The sequence below is a fragment of the Hoplias malabaricus genome, chromosome X1 (genome assembly GCF_029633855.1).
Source record: "Hoplias malabaricus isolate fHopMal1 chromosome X1, fHopMal1.hap1, whole genome shotgun sequence".
Taxonomy (NCBI): domain Eukaryota; kingdom Metazoa; phylum Chordata; class Actinopteri; order Characiformes; family Erythrinidae; genus Hoplias; species Hoplias malabaricus.
The window spans coordinates 22,594,471-22,619,304 of NC_089818.1; the positions used below are offsets into that span (position 1 = coordinate 22,594,471).

The window sequence follows — 24,834 nt, forward strand, 5'->3', positions numbered from 1 at the left end:
TGATCAATGGCATTTACCGTAAGTGTGGACCGATCAGTGTCATCAAGACAATCTCTTGTAAGGACCTCCTGATTTCTGAAGCCCTGCCCACACCCACAACGGTCAGCATAAAACAGTGACCTGCACCAGGCTTCAAAACACTAAACCCAAGACACTATCTCTCAGTCTAAGACCAGAAGAAAACTTCCAAAACCTCAAGATAGATGCAAGGGACGTTTTAAAACAGGACTTTACGCCACAATGTCAGGATACACACAGCTGGGGCTGCTTTTAGCAGTGGCCTGGCTTTGTGTTTTCAGCACAGAATCTTATGCAAGGTATGTTTTTCATGGTTCAAATGGATATTGATTTTGGTTAATTATTAGATATATTAAAAGACTCTTAATTTTAATGGATGTTAATGTCATTTTTTTTATTATTTTAATACATTGTTAATACTTTTTTAGGCCATTTATCATCAACTTTGCATGCAGTGTAAAGATTGTATATTCGACTATATATATATATATATATATATATATATATATATATATATATCCATAAACATGAGTCTAGCCCAACCCCAAACCTTAAACCTAACTCTAAACTTGACTGTAACTATAAACCAACCTACAAAATGTAGTCTGTTCAGTTCATGCTTTGGTGGACCCAAAAAGCTGACACACACACATTGGTCCAATATACAAATGTGTATTACACACTAAAGTGGTGGTTACCCCAAAGGTTTGGCCATAGTGTATTGTTTTGTACTGATACTATACGTCTCTTTGTATCCACAGTTATCCATCCATTACACTGCCGGACTGGAGGCCAAATGCAGGTTAGCCTTTTGATCATTTTATGTGGCTTTGGCTTAAATATAATGTAAATATATTACTGTATTAAAAGGAAAAACACTTACATTTTTACAGTGAACACACTTTGAGTTCTGCTCTTAAAAATTGTCTTCTCAAAATGCATTTAAATATCAGCCACTGTGACACATTCTCAGAGTACAGAGGAAAATAAACAAATGTGCCAGAAGTGCCCCATCACACATATTAAGTGGATACATGAAGAAATGTGGCCTAGTGAAGATAAGAGAGAGCGTGACTGTAGGCGAGTGTGGTATCATACTCTCAGGGACCACTCTATATGAAGTGCCCAGAGTAAAGCTAACAATTTCCTACAGCAGTGACCTGAGACAAAGAGAGGCTTTCATTACCGTCCTAATGGAATTGGGTTTTAGAGCAAAAGCACACTTTCCAGGGACTCTAGCCTGTTGTTTTCTCACACTTCTTGTTCCCACCATCTCTTCACTTGTTTGTATTGTCTCTGTTTGCTTCCAGATTACTTCACAAGGTGTGATTTTGACAATGATATGTCTCCGTTCTGTGACTGGACTTCAAATGGTGTAACTAGAAACTTTTCAAAACCTGGTAAAAACATCTTTCAGAAGATACTAATTACTCATCGTGTGAACAACGACACTCATTTAGGCATTAGTGTAAAAACTAGATGTAGTGTTTCAATTTTGTGTATTGCACAGTATGTATATATGCATCAATTATGTAGTACTAAGGTAAATACATACATTGTGACAAATATAATAATTACAATAAAACTTTTAGTTACATTTTTATATTCTGCTTTACAAGAGCCCTTTTGTCATGAATAAATAAACAAACAATTACAAAACAAGACAATGACCAATAAAAATAGTTACTATGATAAATCTACCTTATAACAAAATTTCAAAAAGTGAACAATAATTGTAGCTTGATTTTGTAATCATCAGCAATAACTTCAATTTCAATGAGTAACTCGGCCTAAAAACCTTTAGAAACATTTGTTTTAAAGCCTGTAAGTTGCCTGATGACATGTCATCAATGGTGAATGTGCACACCTTTATTTGGTTTACAGAACAGTCTTTACAGAACAATCTTTACTGATGTCAGTATACTCTTTTGAAATAAGTTACGGCAGGCTACATATTATAGATTAGAGTACACAAGCTTGCCTTTTATCATTAAACGCTTGCACAATTGTGAGAGCAGCTGCATTCAGACAGATTTGTGTCAGACCCAGTATTTTTGTATTATTGTCAATCCACTTTATTTGGCCTATTTTTTAAAATAAAATTACAAATAAAAATAACCTTCAGAAATATATACCATGTAAAGTGCTTTTATAAATAACATATAAATATTTAAAAGAACTATGTATCATTGCTTGTCTTTAGGTACAAGTCTCACAAACACTTTGGATTTTGGATTAATTTTACAGAATTAATCATAATAGAATAACAGAATTAATAATACAGAATCTTCCTCACACACTATACTGCAAGTCTAACATCAGTTTTGTTCCATACATTTCAGGAAAATTCTACCTCACTGGAGATCCTGTAAGATCTGGTGTAGCTCAACTACAGAGCAGCTTTTTGGATTCTTCTGAAGACTTGTGTCTGGAGTTCTGGTTCTATAAACCAAACCCCGCCAGCTCAGAACTGAGAGTCTTCCTTAGTGATGAGGGTCTACAGACCGAAATCTGGACTTCTCTTGATTCTGAGAGTCACATCTGGAGACAAGTGTATATTCCACTGAGTTACTCACAGCTCAATGTTGTGCAGGTACTTTTTACCATTTCATGATTGCTATTACCATTTTTAATTTATCTGATTTCATGCAATCTCTGAATGCAATGGAGTGTTTGTATAAAATCAATAATGTAGCTATCAATATATACTGCTTTATTCTTCCTCACCAACAGATTATTTTTGAGCTCTTACAAGGCCAAGCAAATGGGGAGCAAGTGGTCTTTGATATGATTGGAATACGAAGGGGACAGTGTGGTGAGTGCTTCCAAAATGTCCAAAAGGTTTTACCTGGAAAATATGATCATATATTAGAAGATAAATTTCAATAACCAGCAATATCCCTTCATCTACAGGTTTGCAATGCCAGTCTGATGTCCAGTTTTGGACCGATGAGTCCACTCAGTGCACCTGTACTGCAGGTCAATTGACCTGCAGCCAGAGCCCATGTGGTGATGGCCAAACCTGTGGGCAGACTTTAAGCTCCACTGCGTTGTCCACATCTGCCACCTGCAGAGTTGCTAGTGACCTGCGCTTCACCACCTTTGATGGGGTCAACTTCCGTTTCATGGGTCCCTGCACTTACATCCTGACAAGAGTCTGTGAAGGGATTAACACACTGCCGGACTTTGTAGTGGAGATTCAGAAGAAGCTAAGAAGCAACTCGTCCGTGTCCAGAATCCAGCAGGTGAATGTGAATCTGCAGGGTCTGAGAGTGAGTCTACTGAGGAGAGATAGAAGAAGGGTCATGGTGAGTGGAATTACTATTTTTATACTTCTTTATATAGCCTACTGATACATACAAAGTGCTGCAACTGAGGAGCACCACCTGATTTGTACAATTCAGACCTCAACATAACAAGGAATGAAACCTAGTTACCAAATATATAGGTTATAATTTGGTTGCCCTTTATTAATAGATTATGAATGCTATTAAACCTTTACTAACGTTAGATATCGCTGACTTTAGTCTGTCACATAAAGCCAATGTAGACAATTCTGGAGAACTACTGTTCTCACAGCAAAACAACAGTTTGTATTCATTCTGCATCTTTTAATGTAAAACGGCATGTTTGTGTATTAAACTTACTTTAGCTTGTATATAGCTGCAGTTTAACTTGTCTTGTAGAACTTTCTGTTTGTGTTTACTTTCATTCAATTAGTAATCTCCCAAATGTGGAGTCAGTTCCAACTTAAGTACTTGCAACATCAAAAATGAGTCATTAAGACCCACTTATGGAGAAGTAATTGAGCAACGTCCTCATCTCTTATCATGCTTCTCAATGGTCAGAGGTCTCTCCACATACAAAAACCTCCAGATGCCATTTCTCAGCCATGGCTCAGCCAGCAAAGCAGAGTGAAAAAGCCTGAGCCATTTTTGGATTTGGCTGCGCATTTACTGAACTAGTGGTGCATTCAAATACCAGATCTTTTTCTAGAGTGCAAACAGACCACAGAGCTAACAAATGGTGAGGAAATCATCTCTAAATTTTATAAAGAATGTTTTGGAATAAAATCACAGACATTGCCTTAATATTCTTTTTTTTTCCTATTTCCACAAAACTGAGTTGACAAATGGCTTTGACTTTGTCATTTCCGATTAAAATGTACAGAAGCAGATACTAATGATTTTGGGTTGTCAAGGCTGAAAAAAAAAAAAAAACTTGGGTGAAGATGGCTTCTTACTTCAATTTGGGGTTCCATTTTAAATATTTGAGAAAATGCTATAGAAACTTCAGATCAGCTCCTCCAGTGGTACATGCACATGGTTGTATTGTGGCCTCTCTCCATTTCCCTTGAAATTGCACCAGTATAAAACAAAAACAGCTAAAAAAAATGTATCATATTTTTCAGGTGAATGGGATCTGGAGGAATCTCCCTCTGAGTCTGTACGGAAACACAGTGATGGTCAGCGTCCAGGGGTCAGTCCTGGAACTCCAGACATACTTCAATTTGACCGTGTCCTATGCCAGATCTGGCTCCCTTCAGGTCACCGTACCTGACCAGTACTCTGGGAAACTTTGTGGCATGTGTGGCAACTTCAATAAGGCCATGGACAATAACAGCCAGCTCATGGAGGACGTCCAGGCTTTGGGCCTGATTTGGAAGGCTGGAGACCCCCCGTGTGAAGAGCCCGTCAAGCCGAGTTTGTGTACTGAGGCTGAGAAGCTAGAATATTCCAGTGAAGCCTATTGTGGCATCCTCCTATCCCACCCCAGCCCATTCTCCCAGTGCTCCACAGCTCTTGGGGCAAAGAGCTTCTTTCAGAGCTGTGTGTTTGAGATGTGCTCCACCCGAGGAGATCCTGAGACCTTCTGTGATGTCCTGCAAGCTTTTGCAAAGACCTGCAGCGAGGCTGGGGTCCCTATCTTTGGCTGGAGGAATGCAACTTACTGTCGTATGTTTCACAACATCACAGATTTATTAATGATTTGATCAGATTTAATTATGATATAGGTGCACTACATGGTTCTACACTTATAGACTGTATTCTATTTTACACTGCATCCTTTGGTAGGACCCCCCCACAGCGCAGGTATAATTTGAATGGTAGAAAATACTCAGTGCTGCAGTTTCACTGACATAATGGTAGCATTTTATTGTGTCATACTTGTACGAGTGGATCAGACACAGTGAGGCTGCTGGAGGTTTTAAACATTGTGCCCACTCACAGTTCACTCTATTAGACACACCTACTTGTTGCTCATCTGTTCGAGCACAGTTTGTGTTGGTCATCCTCCAGTCCAGAGGTCTTCAAATCTGGATCTTGGAACCAGGTTCATCAGTGCTCACTGCATGCTGCCAACAGGATGCTGTTGGCTGGATATATATATATATATTTTTTGGTGGACTATTCTCAGCCCAGCTGTGACACAGAGGGGTTTAAAATCTCCAGGAGCACTGCTGTGTCTGATCCAGAGCCACACTCTCTGACACTCCACTAGCATGTTACTGTCACTGCAGCACTGAGACTGATCCACAACACAAATAACAGTAAGAGAAATATATGCATTTGCTATTTGGAAGCTATCAATTCAACATCCCAGAGTTCCAGTCCACTCCAAATTCAACCCTTTTTATCCAACTAATTAGAGAATGTACAACCTGGAACAAGGTACATTATAATTGGTAGATATCCAGGATCATATTTTTATTGCACTTACTTCTTCTTGCCTTTAATACCCACACTGTATGATGCAAATTCTTAATGATACTATGCCAAATGGTAAGAACATCATTAATATTGGGAGTAGTCGTGTTACCTTAATCTCTGTGTATTTTATACTGGACGAACCCTGTCCTGACTGAGTTGGCAGGGATGACTCACTTTTGAGCGCGCGCACACACACACATCCATAATCATTGGTGTGCCAAAAGATCTGTCTAGTATTACACAACCCAGTACCTTTTTAAACAGACTGAGTTTGTTGCTACAAAAAGGCAAGTGTAACTGTCGAGGAACACCAGGTCCGGTTACTGGCTGATGACTCAAATCCAATGTTCTACAACTGGAAATAGCAATTATTTACAATTATAAAAACTCAGTTTTTACACTGTAAAAACTCACTTTGCTTCTCACTGGTTCACTTTTAGCTCTGGTCTGTGGGGCTCGGCGTCACTTCACCTCCTGCTCTAGTCAGTGTCCTGCCACCTGCTCCAGACTGGATGCCTCAGAAGACTGTGGGAGCTGTGAGGAGAGGTGTGAGTGTGATGACGGCTTCCTGCTGAGTGGGGGAGAGTGCGTACCTGCAGAGGACTGTGGGTGCTGGGTGGATGGAGAACACTACAAGGTAACTATAGAGGAATAAATACCTGGAGGGTCACAGACAAGAACTAATTACAGTGCAAATAATGGACTGTAGACAGTAGCATATGAAGCAGCTTCTGGGCAAGTGTCTAAGTATAGACCCGATAATCAGGAGCTGATGAGTTGGATACCCTGTGATCCCCAGTCACTGCCATCTCAGGCTAGGAGTCCAAGGTCCTAGAGAATACAGCTGGCTTCTTGCTCTGCGGGTTAGTATAATGGCCCTCGGTCATAACCTCATCTCTCAATATAATGCTAGCCTATGAGGCAAATGCAGTGAATTGGCCAATAGTATTGAGTTAGCAGCAGTTTGAAAAGAAGCGGTGGCTGTCTTGATATTTCAGAAGACACTTTTGCTACTCTCCTAGCCCAGTAGTATTGTGACTGGGCAAGATCTAGTTAACAGACTGAAAGTAGTCAATCAGATATTTGGTTTCCAATGTTTTGTTCTTTATTTCTGGACACAGATGTACAATGTTAGTTAGCTAAACCATTAATGGCAGCTAACTAGCACCAGAATAAAAACTGCTGTTCAAACTGCATACCTACATTATTGCACACTTGTTTCCAAACCTGTATCCAATATACTTGTTTGTGATGTGTAACTCTCTTTATCATATGCTTATCTGTTAAAATACTAGATCAAAGCAAACAACAAATGCAGGCCTTGGCTATTGTCTGCTTATAGATAATAGTGTTAAAAACACATCAGCATGTCTATAAGAGATTACCTAACAACTGATTTGAGGCTGATTTCAGAATGCTGTTTCTTCAATATTAAGCAAAATTGATTACATTTGAATACAATGAAAGCATTATAGAACCACATGACTTTTCAGATCCAGTCAGACTGAATGAAGGACATATCCCAAAATACCTAAAATATATACTTGAAAATCTGCGCAGGTCCTTGATGAAACATTCCCATATCCCTTTCAGTTAATTATCTCCTAACCATACAGTGGAAGCTGCAGGAGCCTTTTCTGAACTTGTCTTTGATGTAATAAATACATCAAATTGTTTCCTCGTTCAAGGGGAGATACCCTGGTTTGGGGCTTTTATTTTGAGAGTGATGCCATTGAGTGCTGCATATCTTACAGGACAATGGTTTAAGCATCACCTTTGATTCAATCATTGCTTTCAGACAGGGTAGAAATAAATGGCTCGTGCCCATAATGTATTAGAAACACCTGTCAAAATGTGTCCAGTTTCTGTTACACCAGCTCTAACTTATCATATCCAGACTTGTTACAATGAACCTACAGCATTTTGGAATACAACTCTTGAAGTACGATTTTCATCTGCTTCACTTTCAGAAAGGACAAACCTTCATGGAAGGGAAGTGTGAGAGGCTGTGTACATGTGCTGGCCATGGCAACATCCACTGCTCAGCCACATCCTGTCTGGCCCACGAGGTCTGCAAGATGAAGGAAGATGTTCTGGGCTGCTTCCCACCCAACCCAGTGACCTGCAGTGTGTATGGTGACCCTCATTACATAACTTTTGATGGAAAGGCCTATTCCATCCAGGGCACATGCAACTACACCATTGCTACAACCTGCACCGCTAGTCCAGCCCCTTTTACTCTAACAGCTAGGAACGAGGGACGGAACAACTCCTCGTCTCTGAACTCTGTGGCTCTGAGTGTGGATGGCCTTCACCTTGTCATCAAGAAGAACAAGCTGGTTTATGTAAGTTCCACCAACCATGAGCAATGTTAAATATTAGACATGCATGAGCATAAAGTCATCATCCCTAAGATCCGCTAAGAGCTAGAGGTGTTAAAATCCCACCAGCAATGGGCTTTGACACAACAAAACTGCATTTGCTGGAATGGTGGAGATCCATCACATCGGGCAACGATTATTCCAATGTCTATGCTTCTATGCTATCCTCACTAAACTTTTTGTGGCTAACAGCATTAAATGCTCACAGATACGTTCCATTGGAAATAAACTCTATAAAGACTCCTCATATCAGAAAATGTGTGTAAACAAACAGTTCATTGTGAATTACAACATGATTTTTTTTTAGATGATCAAAAAGTATCATTCCAAAGATGCAGTGATTGATTTCAGCAGTTCTCCAGATTGCAATAGTGCTACCTCACAGAATGATGTGTCTTTAAGGGTGGAGGAGTCTTACAAAATATTTGCTCATTACACATGGCTATCCCCATTGTTCATGTCACACAGTGTTTTAGATAAGATCTGCAAACACTGTCATGTGTATGACTTGAAACTTCTTGGGTTTTGTCTTTACTTACCGAGGATTTTGAGCAACAGACGGACAGACAGTCTTTTATTCCTGCACAAAGTGAAACAAGAGTTGCTGGTGTCATAAACATCAAGTTCTAAGGATTATTAACCCTGGAGATTGATTTCAAAGGAATGTCCTTGCGTAATAATTAAGTAGCACCTTCTTTCCACCATGGCGCCAGTTGTAAAAAAGTGTTAAACAACTTTTATTGGCAGGTTTTATGACATTTTACTGCAAAAAGTGTAGTGGATCAGAGTCAGAGTGAGCTGGAAAGAATGTAAGGGTCACTTAAAAGTCAGATTTGGGAATGAATTTTGTTTTCTGTGCAGTCTCCAAACTCTGAACATTTTATGGTGAATGTCATCAGAATTTTGTCAATACTGTTTTTTTTTTTTCCGTGTGTGTGTGTGTAGGTAAATGGAGGTCACGTCACCCTTCCGTATTCACAAAGCAGCTCTGTTAAAGTGTTCCAGAAGGGTCAGTATGTGCAGGTGGACACAAACATTGGCCTGCGATTCCTGTTTGATGGAAACAGCCAGCTATTTGTGCAAGTGGATGAGAGATACCAGGGCATTACGTGTGGACTCTGTGGAACCTATTCTGGAATCCAGTTTGATGATTTCCTGACCCCTGATGGCAGGGTGGTCCCTTACCCGCATGATTTTGCCAGCAGCTGGAACACTCATGACAAAGACTGGATGTAAGCAGCTATTTATCCACATCACCTTGAGTTTATTAGTTGTCAGGAAAATGGGCTTTTGTTTGCTTACTGCCTTCAAACCCTGTTACAGGTGTAGCGATGGCTCTCCAGAAAACCCTAAATGCACCCCTGAACTGAATATCGAAGGGTTCAAAGAGTGCAGCAAGCTGTTTGGAGATGCCTTTAAGGCCTGCCACTGGTTCGTGCCTCCTCAGATCTTTGTCAACAGTTGTGTGACTGACCACTGCTCTTCAGGAGGTGACCAGTCCCAGCTGTGCACTTCTCTGCAGAATTACGTGGCAGCATGTGAGGTGTCGGAGGTTTTTCTGGGAGAATGGTGGAAGGACACTGTTTGTGGTGAGTGGAAGCTTTTAAAGAGATGTTATCATTGCAGTATGATCACATGTTTCTATTAATGTTATCATGTGTTTAACTTAACTAAAGTAGTCCTGAATGTTGTGGGCAGCAACACACCTTGTGGTCATTTGAGTTAGATTCGTCTATTCAAGAATTGACACGACCTGTCCTGGGGTCAGAAGAAAGTCTAGCTGACTCCCGAAGATGGACATTATAGGTTTAGAATATAGCCCAAAGTGCTGGTAAAAATTATACAGTTGTGATTTAAAGTGCAGTAGTGTTCCATAAGAGTACATGCCATCCCCTTCTCCAGAAGAAGACATCACATGAACACCACTTCTCTATAAATCTATAATTTATAAAATAGGGTACAGTTATGTTACATTACTAAAGGTAGGGAATATTTACACCTCAGTGAGAGTTGCTGATTGTCTTCTGTAAAGTTACATATTACATATTTCCACTCGAGAGGTCTCCAAATCTCTTAACTAATACAGTACTGCTTTAAGAAAATTAAAGATCATTGTGAAAGGACTCATATCTCATTGTGTATAAGCTATTAATACTCTGTACTGATACTGTATACATTTCCATCCATAGCCAATATCCCACCACCAACAACAACTGGCCCAACAACAAGTATGCTATTTCTTATCCTTTGTATTCTTTTCAATTTCCATAATCTCCATCTATTCACTTTAACTGTGGTTGTGTGGCTTTAATTCTGAGCTATCCTGATTTGATTCCACAGGTTGTTCATGGAGCTGTACCTTTGACCAGAATGAATGCGGATGGGAGCAGTTAATCCAGGACAGCTTTGATTGGACGAGGTGGTCTGGGTCGACACCCACTGACTTCACTGGTCCAACTGGTGACCACACAACAGGAAGTAAGACACAAAAAAAGGCATATGTTTAAGCATATGTTTTTACACTGTAAAATGTTGTTTACACATTTGTAATTGTTTTGTAAGTATTTGTAACATTAAAACACATTTTCATTTGTCTGATAAAGGTGGTATGTATCATGGTTTGAGAATAAATAGTGGCATCTTATAACCTCTTATCTACAGGTGGTTTTTACATGTACATAGAAAGTGATGGTGTCCATCACGGAGACTCAGCTCGGATGATGAGTCCGGTGTGCGATACTCTTGGTACCCAGTGCTTGAGCTTCTGGTATCATATGTATGGGTGGTCCACTGCTATGGCTCTAAATGTTTATAAACTAGAGGAGGGTCAAGTCACCAAGATCTGGTCCAGGGTGAATAACCACGGCAACAACTGGCACCAAGCCCAGATAGAGATCATCTCAAGGGGACCTTTTCAGGTAGGCAATGGGATATAAAATGCTTAAAAATTAATTCATAATTGCAAAAAGAGGCATTTTCAAGCATACATTTCCATGATTTCATTCAGATTATAGTGGAAGGTATTAGGGGTTCAGAAGTTACATCTGACGTGGCATGGGATGATGTAAGAATAACGCACGGAAAGTGTGGAGACTTCAATGTGAACCTCAGACCTGACAGTCCTTCACCAACCAGTGAAGACCCAACCTTTCTAACCTCAGGTAAAACCATATTCAAGGGAGGGAAATCTGGGGTCAGAATCTTAGCTACACTTAATACATACCTGCAGCCATTCATTGCACTTAAAAGCTTATACTGTTCACTGGTGCATTTTTCAGCAAAGTGGCCAAACTTGACCTGTCCTTGATTAGTAACTGACTAGGCTTTTCCTTCAAGAGATTGTTATACACAAACACACTTTTTTTCTTGAATTTCACATACTACGTTTATTGGACTAGGGTTTGTGGTTGTAGTATGATGTATAGGGTGTATAACAAGAAATACATTTAAATGTAAAACCATTTAAACACTTTTACAGCTCTGGTTCCCAAACCAGTCTACACAACCTTCCCACAACCTGCCATTTCCAACAACCATCATCCAGGTACGCAAACAATTACAGTATACTCAATATTTCCAGGGGAGTAAACTGTAATATTCACAATTAATCATGAAGTTATGGTAAGGCAGCTGTGGCCCTAGTGGAGTAATGTGTGATTGTTAATTCACTGCCATGAATGAGTAAATTGTGGAGGAATAATTTCCTAATTTGCATTTAGTATAAGGTGTGTATAAGCATTATACTGATTACCTTTATTGTTTAATATTAAAATCATTCAGTCTGCCGAATGGACTGCAATTTTGACAACAACTTCTGCACCTGGGATCAATTATTGACTGATGTTTTTGATTGGACGAGACACAGTGGCTCCACCCCCACACCAAGAACTGGCCCTTCTTCTGACCACACAACTGGAAGTAAGTTTTCAAATATGTATATCTATATTAAATATTTCGATATTATAAAATAGAGTTATAGAATAAAATACACACTATCCTCATCATCTCCAGGTGGTCACTACATTTACATTGAGGGGGATGGAGTCTCTCATGGTGATACAGCTCGTCTCCTCAGTGAGGAATGTTCTGACCGCCAGCCACAGTGTCTGGAGTTCTGGTATCACATGTACGGTTACAGTTGGACAATGGGGCTCACCGTCTACCTGCTGCATGGTAACCAAGCCCGAGAGATCTGGAAATTGAGAGAAAACCAAGGAAACACCTGGCATCGTGCCCTAGTGGACTTCACACCACAGGATAACTTCAAGGTCAGTATTTACTTTTTCTCTAAAACAGTTCAGTTAAACCTACAAAATAAATAACAAAACCTATTCTTATATAAAAGCTTAGGGTTAGTAATTGAGTTAGGTTTGGGGTTAGAGTTGATCATAAGGAAATGACAGTACTATGACTTTTCACAGTGATATGTTCCTAAGCCTGTGGAGCAGGAGGATGCACTGAGAAATTATTAAAAACTTCTCACACTGAATTTGTAAATGTTGTTGTTCTGTTAGATTATATTTGAAGGACGTAGAGGACACTCTGAAGATTCTGATGTTGCTGTGGATGACATCTCTCTACACAGAGGAAGGTGTCAAGGTAACTTTCCACTAATAACATTTGTGTTTAAGAATCAAAAGGGGTACTATATAACAACCAAGAACAGTTGAAGAAACTACATTGTTGTAGATATATAGCCTTAAAATTTGCAACTCTACACTGTGACTGTCAAAAATGCCCTTATTTCTTGCTTTGACTGATCTAATATCATTTTGTTCATTCTAAAAGATTTAATAAGGCAGAGAACTGCTGTGCATACACCTGAGAGCTCAACACTAATGACCGTAGACAGCACAGAACAAGACACAACTCTGCAGTCCCTCCAGGCTACGGTAGAGCCGCATGAATCTACAAAACAGCTTCCAGAGACTACGGCAGAGGATCACAAGACTACAGACAGACCTGTTCAAACTACAGTGGCACCAACAGCAGGAAGCTCCAACAAATACCATCCAGGTACAATGCATAACAATATTATCATGAACATGGTATTTACATTAATTTATAATGCTCTAATTCTACTATTTTCAAAAACACATTTATAAAATTTGCACTGATTACTTTTACTGACTTTCACAGTTTGCAGAATGGACTGCAATTTTGATCAGAACTTCTGCAACTGGGATCAGTTATGGACTGATGTTTTTGATTGGACGAGACACAGTGGCTCTACTCCTACGCCAAGGACGGGTCCCTCTTTTGACCACACGACAGGAAGTTAGTATCTTAGATTTCACTTCATTAAAAAAAAACAATCAGTAATGGGCATGTGTTGCACTAAATGAAATGGGGTGGCACTGGTGATTCAGAGGTTCCCCCATCATTGTAGTTTAGAATTTAACTTAAAATCAGTTCATATCAAAAGAATGTAATATATACTGTCTTTAATTTCCTTGTTCTCAACCTTCACTTCATCTCCAGGTGGTCACTACATTTACATTGAGGGGGATGGAGTCTCTCATGGTGATACAGCTCGTCTCCTCAGTGAGGAATGTTCTGACCGTCAGCCACAGTGTCTGGAGTTCTGGTATCACATGTACGGTTACAGTTGGACAATGGGGCTCACCGTCTACCTGCTGCATGGTAACCAAGCCCGAGAGATCTGGAAATTAAGAGAAAACCAAGGAAACACCTGGCATCGTGCTCTAGTGGACTTCACACCACAGGATAACTTCAAGGTCAGTATTTACTTTATCTCTAAAACAGTTCAGTTAAACCTACAAAATAAATAATTACAAAACCTATTCTTATATAAAAGCTTAGGGTTAGCAATTGAGTTAGGTTTGGGGTTAGAGTTGATCATAAGGAAATGACAGTACTATGACTTTTCACAGTGATATGTTCCTAAGCCTGTGGAGCAGGAGGATGCACTGAGAAATTATTAAAAACTTCTCACACTGAATTTGTAAATGTTGTTGTTCTGTTAGATTATATTTGAAGGACGTAGAGGACACTCTGAAGATTCTGATGTTGCTGTGGATGACATCTCTCTACACAGAGGAAGGTGTCAAGGTACTTTTCCACTAATAACATCTGTGTTTAAGAATCAGAAGAGGTACTATATAACAACCAAGAACAGTTGAATAAACTACATAGTTGTAGATATATAGCCTTAACTTTAGCAGCTCTACACTGTGACTGTCAAAAATGCCATTATTTCTTGCTTTGACTGATCTAATATCATTTTGTTCATTCTAAAAGATTTAATAAGGCAGAGAACTGCTGTGCGTACACCTGAGAACTCAACAATAATAGCACAGTTTCCTGATACTACAGCAGAGAATCTTCAGACTACAGTAGGGCTGATTGAAACTACAACACAGAGTCATGACACTGCAGCAGTGGATCTTCAGACTACAGTAGAGCTGATTGGAACTACAACACAGATTAATGACACTACGGCAGTGGATCTTCAGACTACAGTAGGGCTGATTGAAACTACAACACAGAGTCATGACACTGCGGCAGTGGATCTTCAGACTACAGTACAGCTGATTGAAACTACAACACGGATTCATGACACTACGGCAGTGGATCTTCAGACTACAGTAGAGCTGATTGGAACTACAACACAGATTCATGACACTACGGCAGTGGATATTCAGACTACAGTAGGGCTGATTGAAACTACAACACAGAGTCATGACACTACGGCAGTGGATCTTCATACTACAGTACAGCTGATTGAAGCTACAACACAGCTTCCTGGGATAACAACAGAGGTTCTTCAGACTACAGTAGAGCCCCTGCCGACTACAGGCAGACCAGTTCAAACTACAGATGCATCAACAACAGGAGGCTCCAACAGCTACCATCCAGGTACAAATCATTATATCATCATGGTATTTATATTAATATCTGCTGCTGAAATGCTCCCCTTTTTAATAACACATTCATAAAATTTGTACTGGTTACTTTTACTCTCTTTCACAGTCTGCAGAATGGACTGCAATTTTGACAACAACTTCTGCACATGGGATCAGTTATTAACTGACGTTTTTGATTGGACAAGACAGAGTGGCTCCACCCCTACACCAAAGACAGGCCCCTCTTTTGACCACACCACAGGAAGTCAGTATTTATTTTTTAATTCATATAAAATAGGTTATGTTAATAATGAACCAGTTTCCCAAATTATTTTAATTTCGCATTACATTTAAAAGCATGTCATATCAAAACAGCGTAACCATTTTTATCTCCCTCCCTTCATCCTTTACTCTGTCTCCAGGTGGTCACTACATTTACATTGAGGGGGATGGAGTCTCTCATGGTGATACAGCTCGTCTCCTCAGTGAGGAATGTTCTGACCGTCAGCCACAGTGTCTGGAGTTCTGGTATCACATGTATGGTTCCAGTTGGACGATGGGGCTCACCGTCTACCTGCTGCATGGTAACCAAGCCCAGGAAATCTGGAAATTGAGGGAAAACCAAGGAAACACCTGGCATCGTGCTCTAGTGGATTTCACACCGAGGGATAACTTCAAGGTTAGCAGTGTTACTACTGTGTGCCTAACAGCTTGACTTATTAAATCCCAAGAAGCCCCCAGCCTTAATAGCAGCACCAGCCCTGTCATGCAATACCATATGGAAACTTTAACTTACAAAGTCTTTAGATGTTTACACCGCCCTCATTACAAGGCTTTTTATTGTTGAAAAACTGATTGTGTAAATACTGTTTTTTTCTGACAGATTATCTTTGAAGGACGAAGAGGAGATGACGCCAGATCTGATGTTGCCGTGGATGACGTCTCTTTACATAGAGGAACGTGTCAAGGTAATAGTTTACTAATAACATCAGGGTTTATGAATCAAAGCTTACTGTTACAAATGGCAAACAACTGTTGAAAACAAATATAAGAAAATAGTTCATGAAAATACATTATTATAGACACACAACCTTAACATTATCATCTGTTGCTGTTACAATATATATATATATATATATATATATATATATATTCAATCTAATATCAATAAAACAACAATAACTTATTTTTCTTGTTATTGCCATATATTTTTGTGCCATCTAGGATTTATAAACCAGGTCACTGCTGTGCCAACACTTGAGGGGTCGACAGTAGACACCACAGACAGCAGTACAACTACAGCTTCACAGACAACTGCAGAAACCACCATAATTGAATGTGATTCTGTAGGCCCTCCTGTGGAAACTACAGCTACAACAGACAAGCCTGTGCAAACTACAGCAGACCTTCCTAGTACTACAGTAGAGGATCTTCAGACTACAGGCAGACCAGCTCAAACTACAGTGGATCCAACAACAGGAGGCTCCAACATTGTCCACCCAGGTACAAAGCATACAAGTTTAACATAACAATATTAAATAGTATTTACATTTTTTCCTGACTACAATACTACAATTCACAATAATGCTTTCATAAATTATTTTACTCATTACTTGTATTGTTTTTCACAGTCTGCAAAATGGACTGCAATTTTGACAACAACTTCTGCACTTGGGATCAGTTATTAACTGATGTTTTTGATTGGACGAGACACACTGGCCCCACCCCTACGCCAAGGACTGGCCCCTCTGCTGACCACACGACAGGAAGTTAGTATCTTAGTATAAATTTCATTAAGAAGTTCATGTTTAGTTTAACTGAAACTCAGATCATACCACAACAGAATAACACATACCCTTTTTAACCCCACTATCCTCATCCTTCACTCCATCTCCAGGTGGTGACTATATTTACATTGAGGGGGATGGAGTCTCTCATGGTGATACAGCTCGTCTCCTCAGTGAGGAATGTTCTGACCGTCAGCCACAGTGTCTGGAGTTCTGGTATCACATGTATGGTTCCAGTTGGACGATGGGGCTCACCGTCTACCTGCTGCATGGTAACCAAGCCCAGGAAATCTGGAAATTGAGGGAAAACCAAGGAAACACCTGGCATCGTGCTCTAGTGGATTTCACACCAAGGGATAACTTCAAGGTTAGCAGTGTTACTACTGTGTGCCTAACAGCTTGACTTATTAAATCCCAAGAAGCCCCCAGCCTTAATAGCAGCACCAGCCCTGTCATGCAATACCATATGGAAACTTTAACTTACAAAGTCTTTAGATGTTTACACCGCCCTCATTACAAGGCTTTTTATTGTTGAAAAACTGATTGTGTAAATACTGTTTTTTTCTGACAGATTATCTTTGAAGGACGAAGAGGAGATGACGCCAGATCTGATGTTGCCGTGGATGACGTCTCTTTACATAGAGGAACGTGTCAAGGTAATAGTTTACTAATAACATCAGGGTTTATGAATCAAAGCTTACTGTTACAAATGGCAAACAACTGTTGAAAACAAATATAACAAAATAGTTCATGAAAATGCATTATTATAGACACACAACCTTAACATTATCATCTGTTGCTGTTACAATATATATATATATATATATATATATATATATATATATATATATATATATATATATATTCAATCTAATATCAATAAAACAACAATAACATATTTTTCTTGTTATTGCCATATATTTTTGTGTCATCTAGGATTTATAAACCAGGTCACTGCTGTGCCAACACTTGAGGGGTCGACAGTAGACACCACAGACAGCAGTACAACTACAGCTTCACAGACAACTGCAGAAACCACCATAATTGAATGTGATTCTGTAGGCCCTCCTGTGGAAACTACAGCTACAACAGACAAGCCTGTGCAAACTACAGCAGACCTTCCTAGTACTACAGTAGAGGATCTTCAGACTACAGGCAGACCAGCTCAAACTACAGTGGATCCAACAACAGGAGGCTCCAACATTGTCCATCCAGGTACAAAGCATACAAGTTTAACATAACAATATTAAATAGTATTTACATTTATTCCTGACACTGGAATATTACAATTCACAATAATGTTTTCATAAATTATTTTACTCATTACTTGTATTTTTTTCACAGTCTGCAAAATGGACTGCAATTTTGACAACAACTTCTGCACTTGGGATCAGTTATTAACTGATGTTTTTGATTGGACGAGGCACACTGGCTCCACCCCTACACCAAGGACTGGCCCCTCTTCTGATCACACGACAGGAAGTTAGTATCCTAGTATAAACTTCAATAAGAACTTCATGTTTAATTTAACTTAAACTCAGATCATACCACAACAGAATAACACATACCCTTTTTAACCCCTCTATCCTCATCCTTCACTCCATCTCCAGGTGGTCACTACATTTACATTGAGGGGGATGGAGTCTCTCATGGTGACACAGCTCGTCTCCTCAGTGAGGAATGTTCTGACCGTCAGCCACAGTGTCTGGAGTTCTGGTATCACATGTATGGTTCCAGTTGGACGATGGGGCTCACCGTCTACCTGCTGCATGGTAACCAAGCTCAGGAGATCTGGAAATTAAGAGAAAACCAAGGAAATACCTGGCATCGTGCTCTAGTTGACTTCACACCAAGGGATAACTTCAAGGTTAGCAGTGTTACTATTGTGTGCCTATCAGCACCGAAGGGATTTTTATTGTTGAAAAACTGATTGTGTAAATGTTGTCCTTTGTTAGATTATCTTTGAAGGACGAAGAGGAGACGACGCTAGATCTGATGTTGCCGTGGATGACATTTCTCTACATAGAGGAACCTGTGAAGGTATTTTTATCTCATAAGAACTATGTTTAAGTCTAAACTACAAAAACAGAATCTAAACAGCAATGAGGTAGCTAGCAACTGGTGATAAAAAATGTTATGGAAAAAGCCAGGGGAGCATATGTAAGTCTGACAAGTAAGGGGTAAATGTCACTCCATTTTACCATCACTGTTAATACCAATAATAAGAATGTGTCAGTAATATTAGTAATAATTCTTGTTATTTTCTTTTATTTTTACCATCTAGATTTCAAAAACCAGGTGACTGCTGTGCCAACACCTGAGAGCCCAACTCTAGAAACTACAGACAGCAGCACAACTACAACCCCAATAACCACAGAAAAAAACATCACTATTGAAGGTGACTCTACAGACCCGCCTCTCCAAACTACAACTACCTTCACTGAATACAACTACAACTCTTAAAACTACAGCACAGCCTAATACAGCTGAGTCTGTCCAAATTACAGTTGATGATGTAGAGACTACAGTCTCGCTAGATTCAACGACCACATCAACCTCTAATACAGAGAGACTAATTCAAACAACTGTGAAAACAAACAGTTCGTCAGCAATGACTTATCAAGAAGAAACACCAACAGCAATTACGACCACAACAACAAAGACAACCAATTCTAACTACAAATTGCTTCCAATATTTAAACAATTACTACTACACAATTTTACAGGAATGATACATATTTTTAGTGTTCTAAGTACAATTTTTGACACAAAACCTCACAATTCACTAATGTGACAATATGCACATTAGGCTGATTACAGAACGCTGCAACTGCATTAGGTGGCATAATTCCAAGTAATGCTACATCTATTCTACAACGTCATTAATATGCAGATTCACCATGAACCTGAAAGGCAACATTCTGTTCCAGCAATTCAAAGTCATATCGAGACATATTAATAAACACAACTTGACATGTCTTGAATGATGCCATCTCATGCAGTTGTGCTGTGTGATGTTTAAAAATCTTAAAATAATTTGACTTATAGCCCTCAGCTCCATAAACATTGTCCATATTGCTGCATGTCGATGTATCCCTGGGTGTCATATATTACATTCTGTCTCATAAATTGGTGGTGCAATGACATAAATACAGATACAATGGGGTTCCTCATTGTGGCTGGTACTGTGTAATGATTAACTGCTCCACATTCAGACACCACACTATATCAGCAAAAGTCCATAACAACACAATTGGGCATGTACTGTTCTTGTTTATCCTATGATGCATTGTCTGGCTTCGCATGTTTCAGATAAATAGATACTAGACAAAACTAATTCAACTTTGTAGGGTTTGTAAAGTTATGTACTTCATTACCCACACTCATCACTATCTCCATGTGTTTGTCTATTTATCTACTTATCTACAGTGCCCTCATGCCCTCATAACAGTCATTACACAGACTGCATGCCTACCTGCCAGCCAACTTGTGAACAACTACACGGACCCCCAAACTGTAACCCACAAGAGGCGTGTGTGCAGGGATGTGCTTGTGACAATGGATTCATCCTTAAACAGAATGTGTGTGTGCCCATCAGGGAGTGTGGTTGCCAAGATGATGAAGGCAACAACCATTATGTGAGTATTACATGTATTTCATTATTAATTTGTAGTGTGTTCTGACTGTATCACACACATGCTTTTACAATTGTATGTAAAAGCTTGGATGCTTTTGTAGAAATTACATGGCCTAACACATCATCTGTTTTCTATTTCCAACAAATCCTTTATGTTTGATTTTTCCCAACATGCAGTGTGAGAAATACCCACTTGTAAGTGTGTACTATATGGAATGAACACGATTCTTATTTCTTGAATGTTTTATATATAAATAAACATTTTAAATGATTACTGCATACCCAAGTAACCCTAAACCATTACTGCATGTCCTAAATAACTAAATACATTGCAGTTAAAGTGTATACGCACCTTAAACTTTGAATATTATACATAATAACAATAATCCATGAGGCATGCACTGTAAAATAACTGTTAAAGAGTGTGCCATCCTCTTTTTGCAGGAGAGCTGAACCAGCACATAGTGAGAAACATTTGTTTCAGTTTCCGTTTTCTTCAGCAGAGAAAACCAATATTGGGTGTGAGATTGACCAATTGACCTGTGACAGGCCAGTGCTTCTGCACTGGTTAGTTAAGAAAATACAAGCTGAAAATTTCAGTTTTAAAGGCAAAACAGGCAACTGTAAATGTATATTTTCTGAATTCATATTTAGGCATTTTAGGCAAGTATTTTCATAAGGACTCCCCCTTCGCCACCAAAGGGGTTCAAAGGGTTAATTAGGACCCCCTGGGATCTGCAGTCTTTCTGACCTTGCCATCAAGTACAATTCAGCAAATATACAACTGTTTGAATTGTCTGCTGTCCCAAGATATACAGTAACATTAAAATGTTTATTATTGTTGATGGTTTGTTTCTATCCCCAGTTTGGTGAAAAGTGGTACAGTAGCCACTGCACTCGGAAGTGTGAATGTAAAGAAAAGGATGGTCAAGGGGAGTTGAAGTGCAGGAATAAGCAGTGTGACGATGATGAAGTGTGTATGATGAGTGAAGAGGGAAAGTACAGCTGCAAATCTGCAGGTAAAAACTTACTTCAAATGACAGATTTACATTTTTTTTTGTTCAACTGTGATTGAAAACACTCTTAATAAGACATGTGAGCTGAGGACCATACCACACAACAATCACTCGATTAGGAATGCCTACTTTGCATCTACATTCCTAGGCTATTTTTCAGCTTCACTGACCATACAGGAGCACTTTGTACATCTACAATTATACGCTTTAGTTCACATGTTTCTCTGCATACTTTCTTATCCCCATTTCACCACAGATCAGGTATGGTTTGAGTGGTGGATCATTCCCCTCTCTTTAGACCCCCTAGTGGCCAGTAAAATAGGCTTGTATGTTTTGATTTAATATGATGAAACAAACACAAAATAAGTGTGCCCATAACACTGTTGCGTCTCTCTCAGTGAAATACATTGAGCTGCTAGTGAGCAATGAGTAAAATTTTATTGTTAGTTCAGGACAGACTTAAACAGCCAAGGCAATACACTATACTATCAAATTGGTATTGGATGTGTACTTTCAAATATATTAGTATTATTTATTTATTTGTAAACTGTAAAAAAATAAAAAAATAAATAAAACCCTCTGTACTCTCCTGCCTGTCTCAGATTTCAGTAAATGCTTCATCAAAAATGATCCTGAGTACAGAACATTTGACAACATGAAGTATAGTTTCAAAGGCAAGCGTTCGTACATCCTGGTCCAGACCTCTGAGCTGCCCAAGAACATTCCAGAATTCAACGTCATGGGCATTAATCATAAAATCAGAGAGGAAAACGGAGAGGAAGAGTATGTGAATGAAGAGGCAGATGGCAGAGAAAGGGCTGCTGATGGGGATGATGACGATGACAGCAGTGAAGAGTATGATGAGAGCACTGAAGAGTACCATGATGATAAAGGTCGTCTTCGTGCGCTCAGAATTCGAGTGTACAACCACACGGTGGAGTTGAGAGAAGGCAAAAGTGTGATAGTGAGTAATTCACTTTTTTATACAACAGTATAGTACTGCTAAACTAAAAAGACTCCAAAACAATATGAAAACACCAGCTTCAAGTGTTATTTAGAAAAATATTTGCCACCCAGCTTCAACAGAAAAAAAGGTTTTTCTAATATTTGCTATCTTCAACATCCAGTGTCTCGTTCCAAGGGATGACCATATATTTGTTATTATTACAGGTGGATGGGGTACAAGCCAATACTCCTACATTCCCTTCAACAGGGCTAAAGATTCTGGAAGATTCTTCTCGTGTTTACCTCAAGACTGATTTCGGCCTCACTGTAGAGTTCAAAGGCAAAGGCAAAGCAGGTAAGTCAAAGTAATAAATATGATAAAGGGAAATTGACTAAATATGTTTTGTAGTTTGCTGGCTTTTTACAAAGTATGTTCACAAAATTAAAAAAAAAACATCTTCTTTTTTACTTTTATGTAGAAATCTCCCTTCCTGATATGTATGAGAACAAGGTTGGGGGACTCTGTGGAAACTTTGATGACAACAAAAAGAACGACATGATGAAACCAAATGGAGAACAGGCAAAGAATGTAAAAGAGTTTGGAGAAAGCTGGAGAGTTGTGGAGACAAATCTTTTAGTCAGAAAAAGGTACACAGCAAATGTTAGACATGAATAAAGGAATGATGATAATTAAAAGTTACACGAATGTTTCACCTTTCACATACACAAGGAAGTTTTACAATTGAGCAGTTGAGAAGGGTATATAAAAAAAATACAAAATCAGAGAGAGATAAAGTGTTCAGAGGAGAAGATATGATAGAATGAATGAATCAGAATAAAGGTCTGAACAACAGATAACTGAACTCTATTGATTTGCTGATTTTATACACACGCACACACACACACACACAATTCCTTTACAGGAAACTAATTTAAATATAGCATTTCTCTGGCAATTTAATGCAAAATTTCTGAGTATGAAATATTTGGAGGAAACACTAAATAAACACTAATTTCAGCACATTAACAGTAATTGTGCATTAATATATGAAAACCTTCATGCAAAACATCTTTATAAATAATATTTCGCAGCTGTGATTTAAAGTTGGTTTTACACTAGTATACTTAATTTAATTATGTTTTTGCAGGCGGTCTTCTCTGCTCTACACAATCTCAGGCCTACACCAGTGAAAAGGAAATGAAGAATTTGCTTGTGCATTTATTCTGTGAAGAACCAAATCATTGAAGCTCGTTCATTATCCTTTTTGACGTTTATTAAAATTTTAATTTCAACTGAAATTGTAGGCTATATATTTTCTTGTTCTAACAGTTATGTCTTGTAAAGTCTTTGTGTGTGAATTTTATTTATATAGATTTATTTGTGTTTTACTAAAAGGCTCTATATTTACCAAATAGGATTTATTTGCTTATAACTTACCTAAAATGTTGTCTACAAACACACAAAAAAACACTCTGTGTCCCTACATTTTGAATGGGTGTGTAAATTTGTTCATGGTTGTAAGATCCAAGTCATGAAAAATTTACTGTGGTTGCAGCTTTGTTTACATATGCACAGAGGAATGAATACACAGAGCATCAAACCCTTAAAATGTAAACCAAATAAAAATGTTTTATTGCATGGGTTGTTTATGTTTACGATGACATTACTCATAACATATTGTTTCAAATAAAATATATTTTAATAGTTCATGGATTTCTGCCTAAGGATTGATGATGATGGCTTGTGGGCCTTATTTGGAGAGCCAGTGATTTAGTTAAAGGCTAGTGCACTAGCTAGTTAGACATACAAGGCGTAAGTATATAGTTCAGCTCGAAAGTCTATTCAATATCAGATTGCTTACATGATTTATAACCCAGGAAAAGGTTAGCTTAAAGCCATGTTACACACCACACAATATTTAATAGGACTCACACTGTCTAATCAAAGTAACATCATCAATTTGCCAAGTAGTGAACCCAAAAAAAAAAAAAAAAAAACTCATTTTAGTCAAGGAAGTGTTACATTTCTGAAGAGTTTTACAGCTAAACTATTTACAGCATCTAGCTTCACCACAAACATTCATTGCATGCAGCATGTGGGTTGCAGTGTAACATTCTTCTAATGAGGCATGGGAAAAGAAAGAATCATGGGTTATCTTGCCAGTAAATCAATTTCCCTGAGCTCACATTGTACAGTGTCATGACCCATGACCAGAGCAGTACTGATATAGACACAGCAGTGTGTGGTGTGTGTACAGTATTATTTAATGAGGGCTTTGTTTAAGGGGGGACCTTTTTGATATCTTGCTTGGTTTTGAATTTGGTGTATAGTTTAATTAGCTTTGGAATATTGCCAGTTGTAGCGACATCATTGTTTATGGGTTTGTTCATACCTGAATTTATCTGCCAAATCTAGTTAAAAGCAGCAAGTTTTAGGTCAAAATGAGGAAAGGAGAACCATTATTATTCAGAC

At 38.7% G+C, this 24,834-nt stretch overlaps 1 protein-coding gene across 1 annotated transcript; it reads left to right on the forward strand.

Annotated features, from left to right (window-relative positions):
• Positions 1 to 204: 204 nt before the first annotated feature.
• On the forward strand, positions 205 to 23,974 carry LOC136675483 (MAM and LDL-receptor class A domain-containing protein 1-like). Its single transcript, XM_066652033.1, has 41 exons — positions 205 to 317; positions 780 to 820; positions 1,329 to 1,418; positions 2,361 to 2,611; positions 2,752 to 2,833; positions 2,932 to 3,326; positions 4,430 to 4,973; positions 6,170 to 6,366; positions 7,700 to 8,074; positions 9,056 to 9,342; positions 9,434 to 9,699; positions 10,300 to 10,338; positions 10,451 to 10,588; positions 10,772 to 11,028; positions 11,118 to 11,271; positions 11,589 to 11,654; positions 11,891 to 12,028; positions 12,122 to 12,378; positions 12,625 to 12,709; positions 12,899 to 13,126; positions 13,592 to 13,848; positions 14,098 to 14,182; positions 14,372 to 14,989; positions 15,104 to 15,241; positions 15,399 to 15,655; positions 15,860 to 15,944; positions 16,201 to 16,479; positions 16,608 to 16,745; positions 16,874 to 17,130; positions 17,335 to 17,419; positions 17,700 to 17,978; positions 18,108 to 18,245; positions 18,374 to 18,630; positions 18,719 to 18,803; positions 19,048 to 19,161; positions 20,193 to 20,401; positions 21,266 to 21,419; positions 22,019 to 22,380; positions 22,587 to 22,716; positions 22,841 to 23,009; positions 23,510 to 23,974. The coding sequence occupies exons 1-41, from the start codon at positions 241 to 243 to the stop codon at positions 23,550 to 23,552; spliced, it is 8,106 nt and encodes a 2,701-aa protein (XP_066508130.1). The 5' UTR covers positions 205 to 240; the 3' UTR covers positions 23,553 to 23,974.
• The last annotated feature ends 860 nt before the right edge of the window (positions 23,975 to 24,834 follow it).

What these genes read in the sequence shown, in the direction of transcription:
- LOC136675483 (XM_066652033.1), top strand. Translation starts at nt 241, where the DNA reads ATGTCAGGATACACACAGCTGGGGCTGCTTTTAGCAGTGGCCTGGCTT. An exon ending in CACAGCTCAATGTTGTGCAG is followed by an intron (nt 2,612 to 2,751) that starts GTACTTTTTACC and finishes CCTCACCAACAG; the next exon opens with ATTATTTTTGAGCTCTTACA. An exon ending in CACCAAGGGATAACTTCAAG is followed by an intron (nt 17,131 to 17,334) that starts GTTAGCAGTGTT and finishes TTTTTCTGACAG; the next exon opens with ATTATCTTTGAAGGACGAAG.